General features: G+C 34.5%; 2 protein-coding genes across 2 annotated transcripts; one reads left to right on the top strand and one right to left on the bottom strand.

Annotated features, from left to right (window-relative positions):
* Nucleotides 1–915: 915 nt before the first annotated feature.
* Nucleotides 916–8,577, top strand: eff (ubiquitin-conjugating enzyme E2 eff). Its single transcript, XM_077431399.1, has 5 exons — nt 916–1,552; nt 5,264–5,327; nt 6,065–6,096; nt 6,354–6,537; nt 6,872–8,577. Exons 1-5 carry the CDS (start codon nt 1,529–1,531, stop codon nt 7,009–7,011), a joined length of 444 nt encoding a protein of 147 aa, XP_077287525.1. The 5' UTR covers nt 916–1,528; the 3' UTR covers nt 7,012–8,577.
* On the bottom strand, nt 8,542–23,262 carry Cad88C (cadherin 88C). Its single transcript, XM_077431398.1, has 27 exons — nt 23,157–23,262; nt 16,941–17,092; nt 16,065–16,283; nt 15,697–15,988; nt 15,382–15,554; nt 14,997–15,194; nt 14,732–14,925; nt 14,453–14,653; nt 14,087–14,364; nt 13,856–14,013; nt 13,629–13,784; nt 13,379–13,558; nt 13,167–13,301; nt 12,816–13,095; nt 12,575–12,739; nt 12,334–12,497; nt 12,080–12,247; nt 11,857–12,014; nt 11,604–11,785; nt 11,152–11,381; nt 10,872–11,060; nt 10,516–10,802; nt 10,192–10,444; nt 9,934–10,119; nt 9,528–9,863; nt 9,240–9,438; nt 8,542–9,151 (listed from the first exon to the last, which is right to left on the bottom strand). The coding sequence occupies exons 1-27, from the start codon at nt 23,260–23,262 to the stop codon at nt 8,796–8,798; spliced, it is 5,595 nt and encodes a 1,864-aa protein (XP_077287524.1). The 3' UTR covers nt 8,542–8,795.
* Between the last annotated feature and the right edge of the window lie 511 nt (nt 23,263–23,773).

Below are 23,773 nucleotides of genomic sequence, written 5' to 3'. Positions count from 1 at the left end.
AGTGGTAAGATCGGCAGAGAAAATACATTTTTTTTTAAATAACACTATAATGTGTTCTACTCCCGAAGATTATTCTTCAAAATCGTGTATAATTAAATATAAAATATATTATCGATGGAACCTATGGACAAAATATAGGTAGATACATTCCTAGATTTTCGGAAATGAAATCCATCTTGTTGATAGGTACTCTCAATGATAATATGAATGTGCAATTTCAGAGACGCAATAAAACGTTTATTGATGGCCATAAAAAGAGAAATTTAAGCAATTACAAACTTCAATCTCAGGGACGAAGCGCGAAGAGAATTCGTTTGTTCGTGTATGAAAATTGTTACAACATTTATTTAATGTGAAATTTTATGCGAGTAGAGGACACATTATAAAATAAAAGTTCACGCTAAATAAGATCTATTACCCATAACACACTGTAGTCACATTTTTTTTATTATTTTTTAAATACAAAGAGGTGCGTTTTTTCAGAGATTTATTAATATCTATTTGTCCCACTTAATCAAATGTCTATTTAGTTGGTGCTAAGATAAACGCACAAATATTTTTAAATTCTAAGACAAAGAAAAACGCACCGTGACAGTCAATATCGTATTTAATACAAGAATTAAAGGGAAAAGTGCTAGAAAGCGTTAATCGTTGTATACGGTTTGCGTCAAAACCGCGTGCTTCCTCAATGTGCCAAAAATACGAGCACTCAAACTTGAACCGAACCAAAAATAGCGCTCCTATACCGGTGACGTCACTTCCTCGTCATGTACCTTATCGCACTCGCGCACACGGCTGGCAGCCCTGCGTTCGAATTGTGTGTAACTTATTCGTCGAAAACGAATCGAACGTTCCAAATCGTAGAATCGGAAGCGTTCGCGAACGCCGCTCACGCCAAATATCGTTCGAAAGCGCATACGAGGTTTTTGAACGCAAAAAACACACAACGCGCAGAAAACAATGGAACAATTTTGGCCGTAGCGCTCAATTTTTCATCCAACCGGACGATGTATTTTTGCTTATTTATGAGTTATGAATATTTTAGTGGATTATTACGAGGGAAATTGTCTGTTTTGATTTATTTTTAAAATTTTCTGTGTTTTTATTTGTAGTATCGTTTTGCCCATCGAGGGGTGTTTTATCAGTGTTTATTTAAATTTTTGAGGTTTCAGGGTGAATTTAGATCGAATTTATACGAAGGCGAATGCGTTTGCACAGGGGCGCCAAGTGAGTCACACCCGTTCGGCGATTTTTTTTTTATCATATTGTGGCAGGCGAGAGCGAGAGCGGCCGGATTTCGCGAACGTCCCTCGGCTCGAGTACGTGTCATTCGTGAACGCGGTCGTCGCCAGTCGATCGCCGGCCAGCGAGCTCCCGCACCGCACCGCACCGCACCGCGCCGCCCCGCTCCTCGCCCTTCGCTCGTCTCTCGTCCGGCCGCCGCCCCGCGCCCCGCCGCCGCCCCCGTTCGCAGCGACCGCCATCTTGGTGAGACCGGCCGGCCCGTTCGGCCGCGCGCCCCGCAGACATGGCGCTCAAACGGATCAACAAGGTGAGCCCCGCCCCGCCCCGCCCCGTCCCGCCCCACCCCACCTCGCCCCGCTCCTCCGCGGCCCCCGCCTCGCGCTCGCCGCCCCCCCGCCCCGCGCGCCCCCCGCGGGCGCCTCCGACGCAGCGCGCCCCCCCGCCCCGTCTCCCCCCAGCGTTTTACATAATGCGCCGCCGCCCTCCGGGCGCTTTGTGCAAGCGCGTCGCGGCCCGCAGCGCCCCTTCGTAGCCGGAACGCAACGGCAAGCGAGGGCACGTGCGCGCTTTCGTTCGCGTTCGCCGCGGAGCACCCCTAATGGCCGCCTCCGCTCCCCTCTCCCCCCTCCCCCCGAGCGCGCCTCTGTCAAAATGTGGCGCTCGCGAACCCCGCACACGTTTTTACCAGATTCTCCTGCGGCCGCCTTTCGAATTCATGTCTTCGCATGACTCACGGTTTGACAAGCCGATGACCCCCCCCTCATCCCCGCGTATTTTCGTACCCCCGCCCCTCCCCGCTCGGCCGCCATAACCTTCGTCATCTTCGATGCGCTCGCGAACGGGACGCATTGACTTTTTCTTTCTTCTTCTAGAAGTTAGCGGTTCTCGACCGAGCGCCCCCCCCCCCTCCCTCCCCCCCTCAGATTGTACAATTTGACTAATTATGGATGTAATACAATCATGGTTGCCGATTCGAATTTTTTTTGGCCAAGACTAAGGCGGCCATTTTTTCCATATTCAAAGCCAGGACATTTTTTTCCTAAAACAAATTTTTAAATACTTCAATTGTTTAAAACGAAAATTAAAGAATTATGGATGCACCTTTAAAAAAAAAATTCATTTTCTAGAATGCTCTTATAAAATACTACACAAGGCTGGTTAAAATTATACCAAGTGATTAGCAAACATGTAAGGTTCCTCAAATTAAAAATCCTTTGGCCAATGCATTTGTTGCCGATAAATGGAAATAACATTTGACTAATTTGCCAATAATTTTGGAGGAGGCATCATTTTCGCCGAAGAATTTGTATATTTTTCCATCTATTAGATAAAAAAAATCAATTACATAAAACGGTGTACTGGTGTTATCTCACAACGTACCAGAACAGATACCAAAAAAACCAGTACTGTTTTGGTAAAATCAGTACGAATGGTCAGTACCTTAGCCAAGAAAAATAAAATAAATTAAAATTTGGCGCTCAACGATGAATATATTTTTTTTAGGGTTCTTCACTTATTCGAATTTTACTGATCAAAAAGGCACATTCGGTATGTTATTTGACTTATTTGCAGATTCATGTCCACATACAAAAATATGATGCATGCATTTCCATGTCGTGTATTAGTGCAGCTAAAACAATCGGGAGATACAATATTTTGAATAATTTTTGTTTATTTCCAACAGCATTTTTCACACTCGGATGAGAAGAAAAGAAAAATTGTCATCTGCTTGTTTCGACGACTCTCATCGTTTTTTATTTATTTGAATCTGAATTTTATTTCAATTTTTTTCTACTGTGAGAGCGTGTTATTGTATTATGTTCAGCCTCTACAAACAAATTAATGTTTTTTCTTCAAAAATGGATTCACACAATGGAGGGGGGGGTCACCACTGAGATGATTTTGGGCGAAAATACACTGTTGGTATGGGACATCACGTGTCCTTGTGAAAACAGTGGTTGTTCCCTAAACCGAATTTGGGTGTACTTACACGTGCAGAATGCATATGTTTGGAAGTTGGCATGTGTATGCATATCCATATGCATCTGACAAGTTTCTCCTACATGATACCACGTACCACTCAGTATGTTTTCGCCCTTGGTCTTAGTTGAGATGGTTTTTGAGTTGCAAGGTATTCTATATCCCTGGATTGTCCCGGTTTTAGGCTTCTTCTCAAACTGTTTGTCAATCATGACACCTCTCATTAGTCAGAAGTACCGGTACTAAAGATGCAAAATGTATGCAATTTTAATAGTTTAAATGTCCCATTTTGATGTTTTCAAACCTGACAACCCTAGTTTAGTCTAATTGTTTTTAAACGATGCACTTGAATCATTTCATTATTCAGTGCAGTATTTATTGATATACCTAGAGATATATGGAATAATGATTACTCTATGTAATAAAAAAAATCGGGAACATATGGCGATTTGAGTATTCAAACTATCGTACACACACAGGGTTGATAAAAGAAAGCTGGATAACCTTCAAGATTTATTTGAAATCTGTCCAAATGAAAATATATGTAGCGCCATGAACTGCCATTTTGTTAATTTCCATACATAACCATTTACATGCATACGAGTTCTTCAAATTATTTGATATAGTAACAGTACAAGAATGAAATTAGTACAATAATATAGCCAAACAAGTGCTCATTAGGTATTATGAGGTTACAGGTCAGACAACATGCTTTTGTTTGTAGTAGTGTAATTAATTACAAATGACGCTTGTTAGGTTTTTGATGCCAACATTAAAATTTTATAAGTTTCAAAAATTTCAATGTATAGTAAAAGTACATTTAATGGAAAAATCTCTACAATTATTGTGATGGATGGATGAAAAAACTTCCGAAAATATATACTTCGAATTTCGAAAATAATTCTTTAGTTGGGATAGGCATAGGTAGCAGTCATGGTAGTGTTTGTATGTTCCATCGGTCGATGATGATCCACATTATCAGCGTGTGTTGTGTAGTAGCATCACTGAAAGTGCACTCCTGACATTCTCATTCTTCACAATGCGTATGTTCGACACTTTCCTAGATTTTTGGTTATGTTTGTGATCAAACAAAGGATTTTCCATTAACTTATGTCTGTTTGTTCAAATTGAGCTTGTACATCTTGTTGATACTGTCTAATCACAGACTCCCCACAAAATGTGTTTGTGCAAGATTGGATAATGTTTAGCTGTTGTTTAGATAGCAAATAATCTTCCTTGGGAGTATATTGCTTATCCTTATACAAATGATGAAATGAGACTTGCTCATCAGCTGTTTTGTAATGCTATGTATGTAGTGTTTCGTCGTTTTCTTCTCAATTTGTGTTAAACATGCAAATAGATTACTCACACAAGTGATGTTGTTTGTGTAAATTTAATTTCGTATAATATAAATTATCTTGGGTCCCTTTGTAATACATACCTTTTTACATACCTCCTTTACGTTTCACTTATTGAAGATTGTTGTGGTTTTAAACAGCTCAATATTTTCCCTTGTTGATATCTATCTCAGGTCAGTTTTGGTCACATAGATTGTTAGGAAATAACATAATAAATGATTCGGTTATGGTTTATATTCCGTAGGATAAACACGTGTTTGAGATTTACGCAGAATAAAGTAAAAATATCCATGTCAATATGGAGCATATAAAATCTATAATTATAATTATTGTACATATGAAAGTCAGGCGTATGCTAATTATGCAGTCCGGTACAATTTGCTATTTCAAGTCGAATACGTAACTTTATTGGTCGTTTGCTTTCCAGTATTGATGCAATCAGCAAAAGATAACGATTTTGTGCAAAATTGTGAATCATTTTGTGTTTGTCCTTTGAACTTATGCAACTTTGTTTGTTTATTCCAGTACATGCAAAACGATTAAGTTTCAATCATGTTTAGCCATAATATTTTCTGTATATTTAGCGTAATGCTGCATCCATAAATTGTAACTTTTTGACCTATTACATTTTTATGCTACTGTTTTTTTTTATTTGTATTACAATTTTTTTTCCCCCCCAGGAATTACAAGACTTGGGTAGAGATCCTCCTGCACAATGCTCTGCAGGCCCACATGGTGAAGACTGTGAGTTTATCCATTTTTTTTTATTACACATAATTTGATGTGTTGTCACAGTTATTAAAATTTTCGTAACAAAACGTACCTCATGTTTTGCATTATATTGGTAATTTTTTTCTGATGAATTATCAAAAAAAAAATTTTGTTAGTAACATACATTTATCATATTAAGATATGAATGACTTCTTAATTTACATTAACCATTGTTTTCGTATTAATTTATTATTTTTAGTTTCAATTTTTGTGTTCGATAATTTTAAGTCGAAATTGATGTAATAAAGGCTTGACCCTTACTAGTTATTGACAACAGCATTTGCACTAAGTTATTCATAATCAAATGTTTTATGTAGCAATTTTCGTTACAAAAAATTGTTTACCAATATGATAATGATAAATAACTCACTGTGGTAATGCATTAACTGTTTTTTATTCTCTTCATAATTTAAATAAATACACATATTTGTGGCCACTTCAAATATATGTACATGTGTGTGTATTTTTGTGTACTTTTGATAACGAATGATGAGTAATCATTTAATTGGCTCATGTTTGCCTCATATATTATGAATCAATTGTTGAACTATTTTTAAAAATTGTAATTGGACAATATCATTGTAATGGTTGCTATCTCATTTTAGAAAATGATTATAATATTACATATGCATATAAGCATTTGATAACAAAAAAAATTGTAATTAATAATTTTCTTTCTAGTAATATATTTTTATTTTTGTGTTTTTCAGTATTCCATTGGCAAGCCACAATTATGGGACCTGTAAGTAGTCAAGTTTAATTTAAAAGCTATTTTTTTTTCAATTCCATTTAATTTATTAAAATGATGATTTTAATACAGTATTAATTGTTTCACAATTATATCTTATTCAAATTTCATTAATTTTTTAAAATATAAAAATGCGTAACTGATTTGTTTCACGATTCTTCAGAGCGCAATGGCACGGTGATATGACATATTTTACATTTATTTCTTTTGTGAGTGAACATTTCAATAAGTTTGTGTGTGTTATCTTTCAGGTTGACAGTCCTTACCAGGGTGGAGTATTTTTTCTCACCATACACTTTCCCACAGACTACCCATTTAAGCCACCTAAAGTAGCATTCACAACTCGCATTTATCACCCTAATATAAACAGCAATGGTTCTATTTGTTTGGACATATTACGCTCACAGTGGTCACCTGCGCTCACCATTTCTAAAGGTAAGAGTTAATCTAAATTTTACTAATAGCCATTTTGGGTATTTTTGTCATGTCAATCAAATTTAGTTTTAGAAATTTTTTACACCTTCATATTCAGTGATGAGTTTTTAAAGGGTAATATAATTTAAATTACACTATTAACAGTACAGGGATCTGATAAAAAATGATTATTAGCGCACATGTCAATTCTCAGAAGTTCCCTTGTCTAATTGTGGAGTGTCAACTCATGACTAATTGTGGAGTGTGCTATAAAAATATCGTTAATTGACATTATGAATTTTGATTTAAATTTAATTATCGATATACATTTTGAATATAAAATTTTTTGTTGCAGTACTTCTGTCAATCTGTTCTCTTTTATGTGATCCGAATCCGGATGACCCCCTAGTACCAGAAATTGCTAGGATATATAAAACTGATCGTGAAAAATACAATGAATTAGCTCGAGAGTGGACGAGGAAATATGCCATGTGATGAGCAGGCATCCCACAAAACCGCACTACCCACGCCTTTCCGTTATTTGGTCCCCTTATCCTAATCCCTTATGTCCTTCAACCCATGTCTTTCTCTCCTCTCCTGCACCACATTTTGTTACACAATTAATTGTTGTAAGAACGTTTTGAGCGGTTAAATGAATATCCGTAAATATCTGGAGTAATAATTTATATATCATAATGATTTAGTTAATTTTAATTTTTCAACTTGGTGAGTGATAAGTGTCCCATTTAAATTTACAATGAACTTTGTACGTCTCCACATCAGTTTGTCTTTTTGTGGTTCTTCAGTCACTTACATATAATCGATTGTCTAAAGAGACATGAAACACTGAAATGGATACTGCCTAGTTGCACAGAATCTGTGTGTGTGTGCGAAGGAATATGTATATGTTACTTGCTATTTATAATGAGAAAGTTTTATTTGGATGTGCATTTGTGGCTCGGCTAGGTAACTATTTCTCTCTGACCTCCGTGCCCATCATCCACAATATGCTTTTTGACAGTAAAATTTGGAGTGTACTGGTTAGATCTATTTTATCTGTAAGTATCTGATAGCTTTTTTCATTATGGCATTCTTATTATATTATTTAATATATTGTGGTTGTAAGGAGATATGAGTATTGATTTCCTCACCCATTTGTCTTATTCCTAATTCCTACCTTTCAGAATTTCCTAGCTGTAACTTGATAATTTAATCATTGTAATATGGATGCAAACGTTAGTGACTTTTATATGGTAGGGGACCGACTACACGGTACTTAACACAAGGCATTGTGACAAGTAATTGTCATACATTAAATAAGAATTTATTATAAGTCAGCTCACAACAGTCTTGACTCTGCCTAATCACCAGTTTATTCATGTGGGAGTTTTGTTTGGGTTTTCGAAACTGGTGTAAATTTATCGTAAAGTATGAAAATACATAATTATTTTTACTTGTATGCCCATTTTGGTCCAGCGGTCTACTTTTAAGCATATTCGTTGTGAAGAAATGAATGTATCCTTACATAAATATAAAAGGAGTATTATATGTATATAGCTTATACAATTTATTATGTTGTCACTCTGTTGAATATGTTTTATGATGATTATGGACCATTTGGGCTAGTTGTTAATTTTAGTAATCAAACTAATAGTCTTTTAAAAGGTGTACCCGAGCATGCTATCCATATTGAAAGATGCTCTCTGGAGAATTTGTAGCAATTCCTGTTATTCAAGTAGCCGATAAGATTTTTCTATTTGTAAAATAATTCTACTTTAAATCAAGTATTACGTATCATAATTTTTTTGCTCGCAAACTAGTTTAAATTTAGTTGATTGACTGATTCCGCTCAAGTGAAGGCTCGTTTGTCATATTATATCATTAACATTTATCATTTTATTCAATCAATACTCTTAATATTCTGGACTCAGACTTTGAAAATTTTATTTTATAATTGCATGTTGTATTTATTATGTTTTTTCATTGCTGATCAGTGGGCATATTTATGTAAGGAACAAAGAAATAAAAAATGCAAAATCTATTTTGCTTGTATATATTTACAAAATATCACGCATAATATTCCCAAACATTATTATAGTACTCCTTTGACTAAACATGTCTTGAGAATCAAAACACTGGTAGACGAAAATGCTAATACAAGATTTTACATAAAAAAAATTAGCATTTGTCACATCCGATCATTCTACCCGATTTTGTTTTTTATCCTTCCTAACACAATTTAAAAAAAACTTCTTATTTTACATTTTTATTCATTTATATTACAATTCTGTTGTTTCGAGATTTTTCATGTTATTAATTTGTTCTATTTGTTGGTAAACATTGTATTTTGACTGATTTGCCTGAAGGTCACTATTCAATGAATTTTCAGGAGAACGGAAATGCTCCGTGTTGATAAAGTATGGTTTTCCGTTTGCTATATTCTCAGTTACAACATTTTCATCCAAAGAATCCCTCTCCGATTGACTGACTTGATCCTCATCATTTTTATACCAGTCATTTTCATATGCCCTCAGCCAAATAGGGTTACTACCCTGTGTGCTGTGTTTGTTTGTGTTTGGGACTCGGCCACCCATACTTCTTATAGTCATATCAGATTCACCAGGAGTTGTCGTTTCTGCAATAAATACACGAAACCACACATGACATTCACACTATTACAATGAGAATATATATATTTTTTCAATTAAGTAAGATATACATACCATATGCAGTTGCAGTTGCTGCTTTAAGTTGTCGTACATAATTAGCTCGTTGAGTTAAACACAACATTACACACAAGATCAATAAAACACCCAAAAATAGACTTATTGAAACCAACCAAAACACAGTTTGATTAGCTGTCACCATATCTGCAGTCAAAGGTTGATACTCTGCAGGCTGCGTATCGAGTACGTTGAACTCCTGTAATGCAATAAAAACAGATACACATGTAAACTACATATAAATTATAATAAATAAATTACAAACATTGATGTAACGAGGCTGATTACCTTAAATAACGAATCCAACTGTTCAATATTTTTGTCTACAAGTGTCAGAACTTCATCCACTTCTAAAACGGAATGATCTTTACCATTCACCAAATGTAGATATAGATCGGTTTTAGTTCCATCGACTGATCCATCTTTGTTTTCATGAATTCTAAAATCATCAATATTAACTATGGCTCCTGTCACATTTGCTAAACTTTCTCTGAACGGACGGACTCTGTCTCTGACTTCGAATGGATGCTGCCTCAGCACGAACCTCACTCGTTGATCTTCCCTAAGCAAGTAGATGAACACCCTTGCTAAGTCTTGAAGACTTCCCGTATCATTTGCGAGTACCTAATATTTTATCATTGTTGAATATTAATTTAATAGAATACTTTTGAAATTACTAAAAAAAAGATTTTACCTTAAAATCAAAATATCCTTTCATGCCCTTCTGTGGATCGAAATTAAGTTGAACAGCTCCTGTATCTTTATCTACTAAGAATGGTGGTCCTTGTAAATTATCTAATCCTTCAGATAGTGTTTTTTGTATGTCACCGACTTGGTAATATGATATTTGTGCATTTTCACCGTTGTCTGGATCGAGTGCCTATAATTTTTACTAATTAGGTTTGAGATACGAGCTTTTGCAGAAGTAAATAAAAATGAAGATATTTAATACCTTGACGTGCATAAATTGAGTTCCAAAGTCAGCGGCTGTCGTAACACCACCAGTGAAGATTTCATTTATAAACTTTGGAGGATTGTCATTGATATCTGTTATGTTGATGTAGACGTATATAATAGTATCTTCGAAGTCGTCCAATTCTTCGTTTTCAGAATATTTAGGCGCCAATATACAATCTTCGGTTGCATGCACTATCAGCGAGTGATCGGCTTCTATCTCTCGATCGATTTCTTTTGCTAAAGTAAGTCTAAAATACGAATGATAACACTATAGTTACTGTGTTACGATTGTTTTACAATTATATTTATTATGCTTTACTTATGACTATCTTGATCCAAATCGAAAAGTTCTTTATGATTGCCTCTAATTATGAAATAACAAACTGGCACGGTCGGATCATCTAAAATATCAATTTCGTCCCTTTCAATGACGGGAGGTAGTTTCACCCATTCTTCACCAGGCGTGGAGTGTTCGGTGAAATTCACAAACATTTTTGATTGTGCAAAACGAGGTCTGTAGTGGTTTACGTTTCTAACATAGATAGTCAGATCCAAATCTGAACTCAAGGGTGTCGGTAAACCCAAGTCATACGCCTCAACTCTAATCTATAAAATAAAAGTATTTTTGTTAGAGCATGTTAACTTATGTAAATGCAAATGTGGGATTATACGTACGTCGTATATTTTTTGCTTCTCTCGATCCAGTGGATGCTTCAATTTTATTATACCGCTTGTAGAATCGATCGTGAAAGTTCTCCAATTTCCCGTGGCGTCTTGTTTTAGACGATACCTGACTGCACCATTGGGACCTATGTCACCGTCGATAGCATGAACTTCGACCACCATCGTTCCCACTGTAGCATTCTGCAATATTGGAAATGAGTAGGAATATTAGAAATGATTCAAGTTCATCTTCAAAATTTTCGAGAATGTTCTTCCTGTGTGAACACTTTACCTCTGGTATTCTAATTGTGACATTTTGAGGTGGGCTCACAAAAAGTGGAGCATGATCATTATAATCTGTCACACATATTGACATATCTTCCTGCACGCTATTAGTCGGTTCTCCAAGATCACTGGCTTCAATAGTCAATGTATAATTTCCATATCTGTCTTTTAAAGGCTTGGTTGACACTATTTGTGCACTTGAAAAGTCGCTTGGCAATTGATTTATTTGAAACAATTCTGAAAGTAATGAATTATTTAATTATTTGTCACTAGTGTTTTTAACCGGCTTCGCTCGGTATTTGTAATATAAACCGCTTAAACGTGGCCAATCTAATAGTAAATGTTTTATTAAATTTATTTGCATATTCATTTGCTTTTCTACGAACCAACAATAGTTACAAAATCTCTTTCGGAATTATATATTAGATTTGAAGTTTTTTGCATTCATTTTTATCTTACCTTGTTCATTTCCACCGACAATTTCAAAAACTATCTGTCCATTTTCCAAGCGAGGATCATCAGCATCTGTCGCATGTATGGCCATTATCGGATCACGCACCGAGTGAAATTCAGTAATAGTTATACATTCACGAGGTAGTGTTAGAACAGGGGCGTTATCGTTCACATCATCAACTTGTATACTGAATATAAAGATAAATAATAATTACAGATGTATAAAATAGAAGCCTATTATATTATTTTTTATACTAACAGAATTTGTTTGAAAGCGTTTCGGCTCTCTCCGCTAAGGTATCCGAATTGATAGTTGTCCCACGCTTCGACGACTAATGTGTACGTAGATTGGGTTTCTCTGTCCAGCCAATCGGCTACACTTAATGTTCCATTCTCAGCATTTATTGAAAATTTACCCTAATCATAAGATTGCTATATAATATTTGTCATTTTAATGTTTAAAGTGTTGCATATTGACGTACTTTAGTTGCAATGTGATCCATCAGGTATGTGATTTTTCCATATTCGCCAGAGTCCGAGTCTCGTGCCGCAATGACGGCTAACGGTGTACCTGGATGAGTATCTTCTAAGACGCTAATCGTTGTAGATTCAAATACAAAGTATGGATTGTTATCATTCTCATCTAATACCTTTAAAATGTTTTTTTTTTATTATTATAAGGTACATATGTTTGTAAATAAAATACTTTTTAAATTTTTTTTTCATTATAAATAACCTGGATGAACAAATCGACTAGTGAAGAACGTGGAGGAATTCCAGAATCGGTTGCTTTCACTGTTAAATTTAACCATGGATAAGTCTCGTGATCAATTTTATTAGCAACCAATATTTCTCCAGTATCAGGTTCTAAATGGACTAATTTAATCATTTCAGAAGGACCTATAATCGCATAAATAAATAGGTATCATTTTGAATATAATATTGATTAAAAAATTGTTATATAATTTGTTAATTACCTTCTAAGGAATATGTAATGGATCTATTTTTATCAACATCGTCTGCTACTATATTCGCTATTGTCGCACCATTCTTTGTATTTTCCGTTATAGATCGTTTATAAAAAGGTTTTCTAAACTTCGGATTGTTATCGTTTTCATCTTCTATGATTATAGTCAACGTTGCTGAAATTCAAATTTATTCACTCGTTTCATTCTTCAAGGTTTCTGAATATTTTGTATCTGCATTAATAATGTTTACCTGAAGCTGTTTGTTTATCCCCGCCTGTGACGGCTGCAATGTCCTCGACGACTATACCTAAACGTATAATTTCAACCTTCTCACGGTCCAACAATCTAACTACTCTCAACATTCCGTCTAACGGGTTCAAATCCCAAGCTGTCATATAATCATAATCTGAAATTTTGACAATAGTTCCCTCTTCGTTTTTTGCAATGCTGTTTTGAAGATCTAAATTGTATCTGAGTATCGGCATGTTGTCGGGATCGTTTGCAACAGCACGATATACGTATGTCCCAACCTTAATATTCAATAACATTAGTTTCATCAACAAAAATTATATTTTATTATTAAATCACATATTTTAAATACCTGTGTATTTTCTTTAACACTTATTGTTCCGGGTTCGACGAACACTGGTGGTTTATTATTCACATCAACTATAGATATATTTACTAAAACAGCCGCATTCAATTGCTGTTCTCCAATGCCACCATCCAAGGCAATCTGAATATTAAAATTTAATTTGAAATTTAAATTCAATTGAATTTATGTATTGTATAAATCTATATGAAACACTGTACCACAGTTAATGTATATTTATTGCTTTTAGGATTCGTCCTATCCGGGTCGAGATCAGAGCCCGGCGCAACGGAAATTATTCCATTTTCAGAACCAATAACAAATTTGTCTCCAGCTCCTTTTTGTATTCTGTAAACAACTTGATTGTTAGGCGACGATCCATCGCTGTCAAACGCTTGTACCTGAAATTTTATGCATTGTTTGAGAAAATGTCACCTTTCGTCTAGGTTAAAGCTGTATAAACGATCTGACCTCTAAAACTGGAGTGCCTCCAGGCATATCTTCAGGTATTGATCTCTTGTATATCATCTGTTGAAACAATGGAGCATGATCGTTGACATCTTGCACGTAAATAGTGACTGGTACTTCCGACGAAAGTGGTGGAATTCCAAAATCACGTGCACGTACCTTTGTTTAAATGAAACATTTAGTTTTGTGAATGCATGCATCATAGAAATAATGTAATGAAACTTCCTTACTGTTAATTGGATCGGTCTGACGTTCCCATTGTCGCCTGCCAATTGTTCAAAATCCATTGGTTCACTCGGCTGGAGTACACCACTTGTCAGATCTATTGTAAAATTATCCTTGTAATCTCCATTGACTATTGAGTATTCAATACGACTATTTCTAGTTCCTGTAATTATTTTTAATATGATTTTATTGAGAATGCGTCAGTAATAATTTTATTTAGTTTGAAATTTATTTACCGTTTAAATCAGCATCTCTAGCTTCTAACACAAGCGGCACTTCAAAATCAGATTCTCCTTCTAAAAGTCTTGTTTCATATTTATTTTGCAGAAATATAGGCGCATTGTCATTGACGTCTTCAATATTGATCACCAATTGTACAGTGTTCCTATTCCCTTGACCTAAATCATCCCGTGCTTCTACTGTTAGAAAATGTCTTGAAACGAGCTCTCTATCAAAACTGGTACCACCAGGTGATTTGACTGTTATTACTCCAGACAGTGCATTCAAACTCAAACTGCAAAAAGATTCGTTACAAGGTTTATATTATTTTCATTATTAAATAAAATAAAAATATAATACTACAACAATAACTCCAAACTTACAGGTGGGATATACCTCCTCCGAGATTAGTATATCGAATACCCCTAGTTCCATAATTTCCAGAATCATCATCGAGTGCTTGAATCCACGCGACAGTTGTGCCCACACCACAATTCTCCTGTATAGATACATCGTACATGGGTTCAGTGAATTCCGGAAAGTTATCGTTTCCATCTCGAATGTATACCGTAATTGGTACAACACTGCAAATTTAGAAATGTCTTAATACTACAGATTTAAACAAAAAAAAAAAATTAAAATGGGTTTTTATTTAGTAATACCTCATTTTGGGTTTTGTTAGAACGGTTTCCTTGGCTATAAGTGTAAAATTCATCACAGTTACTTGCTCGTAGTCTAAGAATGATGGGTTGTTGACTCGTATGAGGAAAGAAGCTTCATTTACACCTCTAGAAGGAGTAACTTCAAACACGTCTTTATCTCCTTCAAGATACAATTCGAACGTTCCATTTTTGCCCTTAAAATAACTTTATTAGAATACGTAGTTTATATGCGTTGTAGTTATTTTGATTTTCGTAAGTAGAATACCTGATCGTAGTCATAAACTTCTGGTATGGCATCTTGTAAAAATGTTATGGGAGTATTTTGCTGAGCATTTTCGATGACCTCGCATATGTATCGTTTACTGCGGAATTGAGGAGTCTCATCATTAACATCTGTCAATATTATTGTCACTTCTGTCATGGCAGTAGGAAGTGGTGTGATTGTGTGTGATTCCTCCGTAGCCTAGATCGAAAGTTTGCAATTTTTATTTATTAATATTTTTGATAATTTTTATAATAAATTTATTCTCTTCGATGTCAATATATTGGAAAATATTTAGCGACATCTTTTGGCTAAAATTAAAATTATAGGAAAATTGTGGTTTGTGTCTGGGAGAAGTGAACGATTTTCCTTCGGTGGTTTTACTTACTAAAATTTCCAAAATATAAGCGCCATTATTATTTTCAGGATCTTCCCTATCTAATGGATTTATGGTGAATATTACTCCAGAATTGCGATCAATATCGAATTGTTCTTCACCGCCGGATATGATACTGTACGATATTCTATTATTGACGCCACGATCACCATCAATAGCATGCACTAAAAGCATAATTAATATATTAATATATAATATATTTTATATCAACATTTCAGTTAAGTATTTGAGCTAACGATAAAATTTTCAGAAATGTGTAATGCACGAGATTTTCTCAAGACGTATGTATGTATATGGGATTTTCACCTTTTAAAACTGACGTGCCGACTGGTGAATCCTCACTGATTCTAGTAACCGGTGTGACACCTACGAATTGTGGAGGTTGATCTTCAACATCCTGAACTTTTACTAATATGGCTGCCGTTCCCGTGTTGACACGCCCTTGATTAGCTCTATCGATGGCTAAAATTCTTAATTGATACAAAGACTTGTTCTCATAGTCCAATTCTCCAACTAGCCGTATAACTCCTCTTCCGTTTATTGTTTGTATTGAAAATACATCTGAATCTCCATCCAATTCTTGCAAATTGTAAACAACCTGAAATTAATCAAAATATTTAGCTACATCATGTAATAATCGAATAGTTATTTATTTTGTTTATTATATTATGTACTTGTCCATAGGCGCCTTCGTCTAAATCTGTAGCTTCGACCGATGTCAATATTCCTTGTGAGGAATCTTCTTTTACACTAAGGGCAGTGGGGTATGGCTTAAATACTGGTTCGTTGTCGTTTACATCTTCCACCAACAATAATATACTTTGGGTGATGAAATTACCATCACCGAGGTGACCGTCTGTGAGGGTTAACACTAAGGCATATTCGTCTCTTATCTGTAAATACGTTTAGATATGGATTTGCTCAAATGTTTCAAATATAATACAAAATTTTTGTATCGTAGGAATATAAGGTGCACAAAAATAAGTAGAAAGTTTTTCAGAAAGATCAGTACCGTGTATGTATAACAGTTCTCATGTGTTCATAATGGTAAATTTGAGGACATGTGTACGATGAAAATCTTATAAATTAAATTGTTAATGTAATAATAAAATAATCTTATTTATGACGTACTAAGTGTATAATATTTTCGTGTGAATTTGACAGATCTTTTCGCAAGTGTAAATTATCTTTCACATCGGAAAAGTGAAAAAAAAATCACATTGTTATTAACATGCTGAGGTTCATTATATAACGACCGAAATGAATATAATTAATTATGAATAATGTTATGGGATCAAACATGGTAATAAATTTATAATTCATTTTGTACCCAGTTATGTATGGCCGCTTAAATTTTCATTGTTTTTCCCCTATGATTGCTGTTTAATTATAGTTCATAGGAAAAATCCTTGACACAAATTGTATACTGTGTATATTTAACTGGTTTTTTTTGATACTGAACACCATATTTGAAGACTATTGTATTTTGGAAACTTTATATGGAGGTGCACGTTATTGAATGAAATTGAATATTTCAAATCAAAGAGTACTTCTCTATCTAATTCTTTGGCTAGGAAAACATTGGCTTCGTTGGCTGAAGTGGATTCTATTCTAAATATGTCGCTTCCGGGCTGATCTCGAACTCCAAACTGAAGGCGATCCCCATCTGCATCGACACCTCTCAACCGATAGATGAGATTTCCTGTGAAAAAAGGCATATTAATTAAAAAAAAAATCAGATGTGACCAACCCATGAATATATCTATGTATTTGAGGAATATATGAAGGTCACAAAACAAAATTCGATAATTAGACATACATAAACGTTCACACATACCGGCTATGAGGGCATTTTCGATACAAATTAAGCGCAAATGTAGGGAAACTTACACAAAACAAAAGTTCTACTTCTGGTTGTCGAATTTTGTTCAAATTATTTTTTTAAAACAGAATCACTATAATTATTATACACATTAAATATCAAGAATATAAAAATAATTTAAAAGGTCAAAAGGAAATAATGAAAAATTGTTTTAAAAAAAAATACTACTTCCGGTTTACAAATTCTGACCAAAACCTTATCAGCTCTAAGTGAGTACATAAAAAATACAAATATAAATTTTCAGCTTGATACGTTCAGGGGTGTGGAAATAATCGTATAAAATTTATAATTTATATTACATGTAAAAAATTTTAGTCCGATTTGATTAGCGGCCTGGGAGATAATTGAATTCAAAAACATAAAAAATAGAGGACACCTATAAGGGGAGGTACCATTTCCGGTCAACTTAAATATTTACGTCGTTTTACTTAAAAATTTACGAGTAAAAATACTCGACTAGTATGTGAGCAAGCACCATTTTACGAGGTTATATTTTACTTAAAAATCCAAGTGGTCAACTTCTACAGGCCACCTTTCTGTGGTCTCACTCAAATATACCATCGAGCTTTCTCTTTTAATTATTTTCTTTTTCAATGCCAACACTTGTTAATAAATCTTGCAGTAGAATTGCGGAAGTATCAGACGAAGAGCAAGCACGCGCCCTTCCTGTCGTAACGGATGCTCCAAACCGGTTCATCGCATTTAACTCTTCTTTCAGTCCATATAAATTTATATTGTTTATATGTATATCCATTAATTTGAAAAGATTTCTATCGAATCACTTGATCGAAAGCAGTTAACACCGTTCGTAATTGTATGCATTGCACGTGTGTACGATGCCGTGTGAGAATCGTTACAAAATTGCCTTCAATTGAGCATATGTATCACGATAATCGCCCATTTCAATAAACCTGCAACGAATAGATGGTTTGAATCTTCGGTTCGACAAACTCAAGAGTTGCGTAGTATCATTAGCATTTTTAATCACAGACCTGCTTAATTATTGCACTGATCCGTTGCACGTTGGCCCAGAAATGTATTGAATCGGCAGACAATGTCCGCATCTCAGTCGAATAACTCACATTAAGTGTCATTTCTTTGAACGATGCTCTCGCATCTTAATAATTTTAATATTGTATTTTTTAATATGATGTTTTGATATCAAACTCGACATCTTCGGAAAAAATACTTCCACCTAAACGGTAATATTTTTTTTCTGTGAGAAAAATTTTTTTTTGTACATCTTTATGTAAAAACAATGATGTTGCCTTGTTTTTTTTTTCAATGTTATTACGGAACTGCTATATTCTCAAAATACAAAAACAGAATATCCATTCATATTTAATTGTATTTTTATTCATAGTAAACTTTAAATACATTTAATCTTAAATATGTCTATTATTATTACTGTACTGTTTAATCGTCGAAAAGATGTTTTCGGTTTTATTACTGTTATTTTTGATGATAATTATGAGAAAATTATATGCAAGACTATGTTTAAAGATAAATAAGGTCAAATCAATAAGTAAAACAATCTGTGTGTAAAATTAACATACAAATACCAAAATCTATGTATGCACATGTGTATGTATGTATGTTTCAGTGGCGTGCCGTGAAAATCTCCCCGTTTTTGTCGCACAATAGGGATTCCAATTTACCGTCAAATTTCGTGAACCGGTTAACGGTAAATGATATTTCCTACTACCGGTATATCGGTATTTACCGGTAAATGAAAAAACCGTGGATTAGATATGTAACTGTATATGATTATTTTTCTAAAAACATTAACCTAGATTGAATCATAACCAATTAAAATACATCTCAGGTGAATAATGGCATATAAATGTATTAAAGTAAATTCGTAATAATATATAAATTTAATTTTTTATTTATATATGTATATGTATTTAAAGTTTGCTCCATTTGAAATTTTCCATCATAATTGAAACAACCGTCCGATCGCATTTATTATGATTTGGTCGGTCTGTGTTACCGGTAAATTTATCAATTTTCCACATTTAATACTAAAAATAAATAAATTCCAGACAACCTAATCCACAATATGTACGTCATTTGCATCGATTTTTAATGTAATATTAATCATGCAATCATATGCCAATATGTATATACATACATATACTTAATTCGTGATAAAATAAAATTGGTTCCAGTAATTGCCGGTAAATTTTAAAATCTACCTGTGGCTAAATTTTGCCGATTTACCGGTAAACCGATTTATCGATATTATAATCCCTATTGCACTCCCTTATTTACAAGGGGCTAGGTGACAACATACCGAGTCCCCTCGTATCCTGCTCGTGCACACGTGAGGCTGTGCTACAAAAAAAAAACGGGCATTTTCACGGCACGTCACTGGTATGTATATATGTATGTTGACTAAATTGAAATTCGCAATTGCCATTTTGATATTTTATAAATTTATATTCGCCTTCATAAAAGCAATATTTGTATAAATTATAATTCGACGATACATCTGTTAGTACCGTGAAATGATAATTTACAATTTCGTTTTCATTATTGAAAAGCAATAATAACGTTTGGGCCAGTTTTCCAATTTCTTGGTGCGGCATTGATTGGCTTGACCGGCAATTTGTTTTAGTTCGAAATTCGTGTAATTTTAAACTAGCACTGTTTACTGATCCGAAATTGTGTATTTTTCACGGATTTAAAAGCAAACTTTCTCTAAATACAACATGTATTTCACACGCGTGTAACATATCAGATGTCGAATTGCAGAGTATCGCGTAATGGAGTGTGCACCATGATAATGACTAATTTGTATTGTTTTGTATCTAACTTGCGCGAGTTTTCTTTTTATTATATAGGTATACATATGTATATATATATATATTTCTTGTTTTATTTTCGTTTGTTTGTAGTCGATAACAAGTTGACAATGAAGAAAGTAGAAGGTCCAATTATATTTAGTGTGTCGCGCTGCGTTTTACCTGCACGACTTTTACTACCGAAACAATACCGGATCTATTTCAGCGTGACGCCATTGAGATATGTAATTACGTTTCTGGGTAAATAACGCGTTACAATTCTGACGATGAAAGTTGCGTAACACTGAGGTTAATATTCGACGGAAGCATCTGATCTGTGACGATATTGTGATGGTTTTCATCTCGTGTAACCTGTATCGAATGATTCAAATTTGGATTAGACGTGACACTCGAAGCATTATTTTTTTTTTGAAAATGGGTGGCTTTAAACTGGATATTATAAAATTAATGTCATTTGTTTTTAAATCAAATGAATTTTAATTTCCGACCATTAACAAATTTTCTTAAATTGGTGAGGCTATTTTCCATGGAGCAAATATGTAAGTAAAGTAAGAGAAGTAAACTATAAGAGAATTAAAGTGAGAGAAGTAAAATAAGATTTTTGTAAGTTAATAAATATACACATAAGATTGGTTAATAAGAAAATACGTTCAACTGGTGGTAGGTTTTAATAAAAAAATGATATATTGAATAAACGTAATAAAAATATAACTTTAATAAGAGATTGCTTGAAAAATTCTACTACGACTACAACTAACTCCGACTCAATATTAATGGATGAAAATGATATCAGATTTTTTTTATGATGTAAGTATATATTTTTTAAATATGACTAAAAAGATCTGAAGGCGCAAACACACTGAATCGAGTAGTACGGGCGCGTTCTTGGCCTCCTTCGGTGAAAAAGCATGTTTCACACCGCAGGGGGTTTTTTTTTCGACAAGTTTCTTATACATTTCTTCAAATATAGGACGAAAGTCAAATCTATGTCAATACTGAATTTTAGATCTGGGTGCCATAGTATTAAATATACGTCTTAACTTTTATTTTCCTTTTTTGCAAAACTATCTAAAAAAACGTGCCGCTTTCCTCTCTGTGTGTCTTGGCCCTTTCTTATATTTATATGATTTATATGGAAAATTTGGAAGAATTCTGTTAAAATAGTTGTGAAACTGGAAATTTCTCTATAGTTGGAAAACGATCAAAATTTCATTTAGATTCCTAACCATATTTCGACTTCATAAATTAATGTTGAGAGAATGTAAAAGGGAATAGGGGAGATGGATGAATGAAATCGAAAAATGTGTGGGATGAGATGGATGAGAGTTGCCCAAAACCGAGACGAATGGAACGTGTTAGAGAGGACTTCATCCAGCAGTGGATGGCGAATGCCTGTAAATGGTGATTACGATTAAATTAATATTAGGGTGGACCGCAATTTTTTAATAAATTTTTTATGCCTGTGATTCTTTTGCTTATGTATTCAATTTGAAATCAGTTGATCAGTTGCTAAGCTACCCAACAGCTAAATAGGTAGTTTAGTTTCGGTTGTCCGTTATCTGGGCTAAATTAACGACATTTGAATCGTTTTAAAGTGTTCGTGTGTTTCTAAATTTAAATAGTTAAAAGCATGCTTTAGTATCTGATAAAGCAATCGGTCATATTCATCAAAAGTATAAAGAAACTTTCGCTTACAATATGAATAACAGTATTTTTTCTTCAAATTATGTAGTACGGGGATTCATTTGTTTTTTCGTGTAAAAATTTGAATTTTTCGTTTTAAATAAATATAAAACGTAATTAATTAGTGTTCGCGTTATAAATGCTGTGTTTGTGAAAAGTAAATAGCCATTAAGTATTGTGTGTGTGTGTGTCAAATATGACGTTGACAAGAAATCATCAACAGTCTGCTCCACCTGATTTGAAAGATGCTGAACATATGATCAAGTAAATACATTGATACTGTTTTATTTTCTTGTTATTTTATATATATGTAAATATACATATATTTATATCATATTTATGTATATCATCTATGTATATAATATCGCTATTCTATGTGTATGTCTGTCTGTCTGAGATAACGCTCGCCGTACTATAATAGTCGTTTCGATTCGATATACATACATACATATGTGCGTTACAAAACTTCTATATACACTGTTAGACAACAAACGAAAAAAACTTCTATATATACTGTTTGCTACCAATGTTTCCTCTAGGCAAATAGACCTAAGTCTCGGTGCATTTACCGCCATCTGTTGAAAATTTATTTAATTAGTTAATTTTTCTATTGTTTATATGTAGGTAGGTAGGTAGTTTTTAGCATTTTTTTTTCATATTAAACAACTGATTGCGATGAAACATACACGAGTTATTGTGTGTATGCCCGCGATGGTTTCTGAAAAAAAATAGCCCAAAAAACGGGAACGGGAACGGGAAAACAGGAATGAGTGGCATTGCAACGCAATAATTTCAAATGTGTTCGCGTCGCCAACTGCGTTGTAAGGGTAAAATAAACAAACAATTGCATAATTTCAAATGTGTTCGCCGCCTGCGTTTTCCCGACAAATTATCATTACTGTAATTTAATTTGATTATTAAGTATTCATTTGAAACTGAAACATTTACTTATTGAAACACATCGATAAATAGGAATTGCATGCGTTATTGTGGAACGTTAAATATGAATATCAAATTAAATATATTTAAAAGGTATTAAAAAAAAAAATGCCTACACCCATGCGATGATATTTCATCGGGTACATTCTAGTAAATTATAATTATGTTAGAAATAATTTGAATCCCGTGTGAAATACTTGAAAGTCTTGTAACCACATATGTAATATGTTGATCGTTTCAAGAACAAACCGTGAAATCTCAATTCGTGTGCATATTACCTCACCAATTACATCGCACCGTGATTACATGATAATGCTCACGGTCGATTCTAGCGTGATAGTACACACCATACATCGCGCAAAATCATCGATTACGCAGCATCACCGTAAGGTTATTTAACACGGACCGAGGCGATGATTAAAATTAAAACAACAGGAAGTGATTTTCGGACTCACCGACAGGGGTGTCCGGTCCTTCCTTCAACCGTATCACAATTTCCGTCTGTCCGTCGATCAGGAAACGGGGAGGTCTGTTGGTCGCAGCGACACAAGTCGCGACCATACACCACCATATCCACACGCACGTCACGACACTTTTCCTTAACACTAAACTGCACAGGGCGTCCGTGATGCCACTCAATGTTAATAAAAATCGTCTCCGGGCCATTTGGACCTCTTCGCCGGTGACACTCCGCTTTAACCTAACTCTGGCGAAATTTTCGCGCATTTCGCTCATCAGTCATCGGTTTCTAATTTTTTCCGATTTTCCCAACGCCTTGTCGCCACCGCGGGCCGCACTGGTTTCCCATATCGCATCCTCGACGGCCGTGGAACAATGTGGAAAGTCACACATCGCAATAATTGACGTTTGTCATGGCCGGGACACAATCGAGATGAAAGTCGCCTCTCGATGACAATCCTCGAGCTGATGACGGCCGAGTGACGCGTGACGATGCTCCCAAGACCTGCAACAAAGAATGAAATCGTTTAGATCGAAATGGGTTTGTTTCTCATCGTATGTGGGTGAAGAGCGACATTTTTTTGCGCTTCTCGTTTGAGGTGATGATGTGCGT

Source organism: Arctopsyche grandis, chromosome 5, assembly GCF_051622035.1.
Source record: "Arctopsyche grandis isolate Sample6627 chromosome 5, ASM5162203v2, whole genome shotgun sequence".
In the NCBI taxonomy this organism is placed as follows: Eukaryota; Metazoa; Arthropoda; class Insecta; order Trichoptera; family Hydropsychidae; genus Arctopsyche; species Arctopsyche grandis.
The sequence above is the reverse complement of the archived record's forward strand: the minus strand, read 5'-3'. Positions and strand labels throughout refer to the sequence as shown.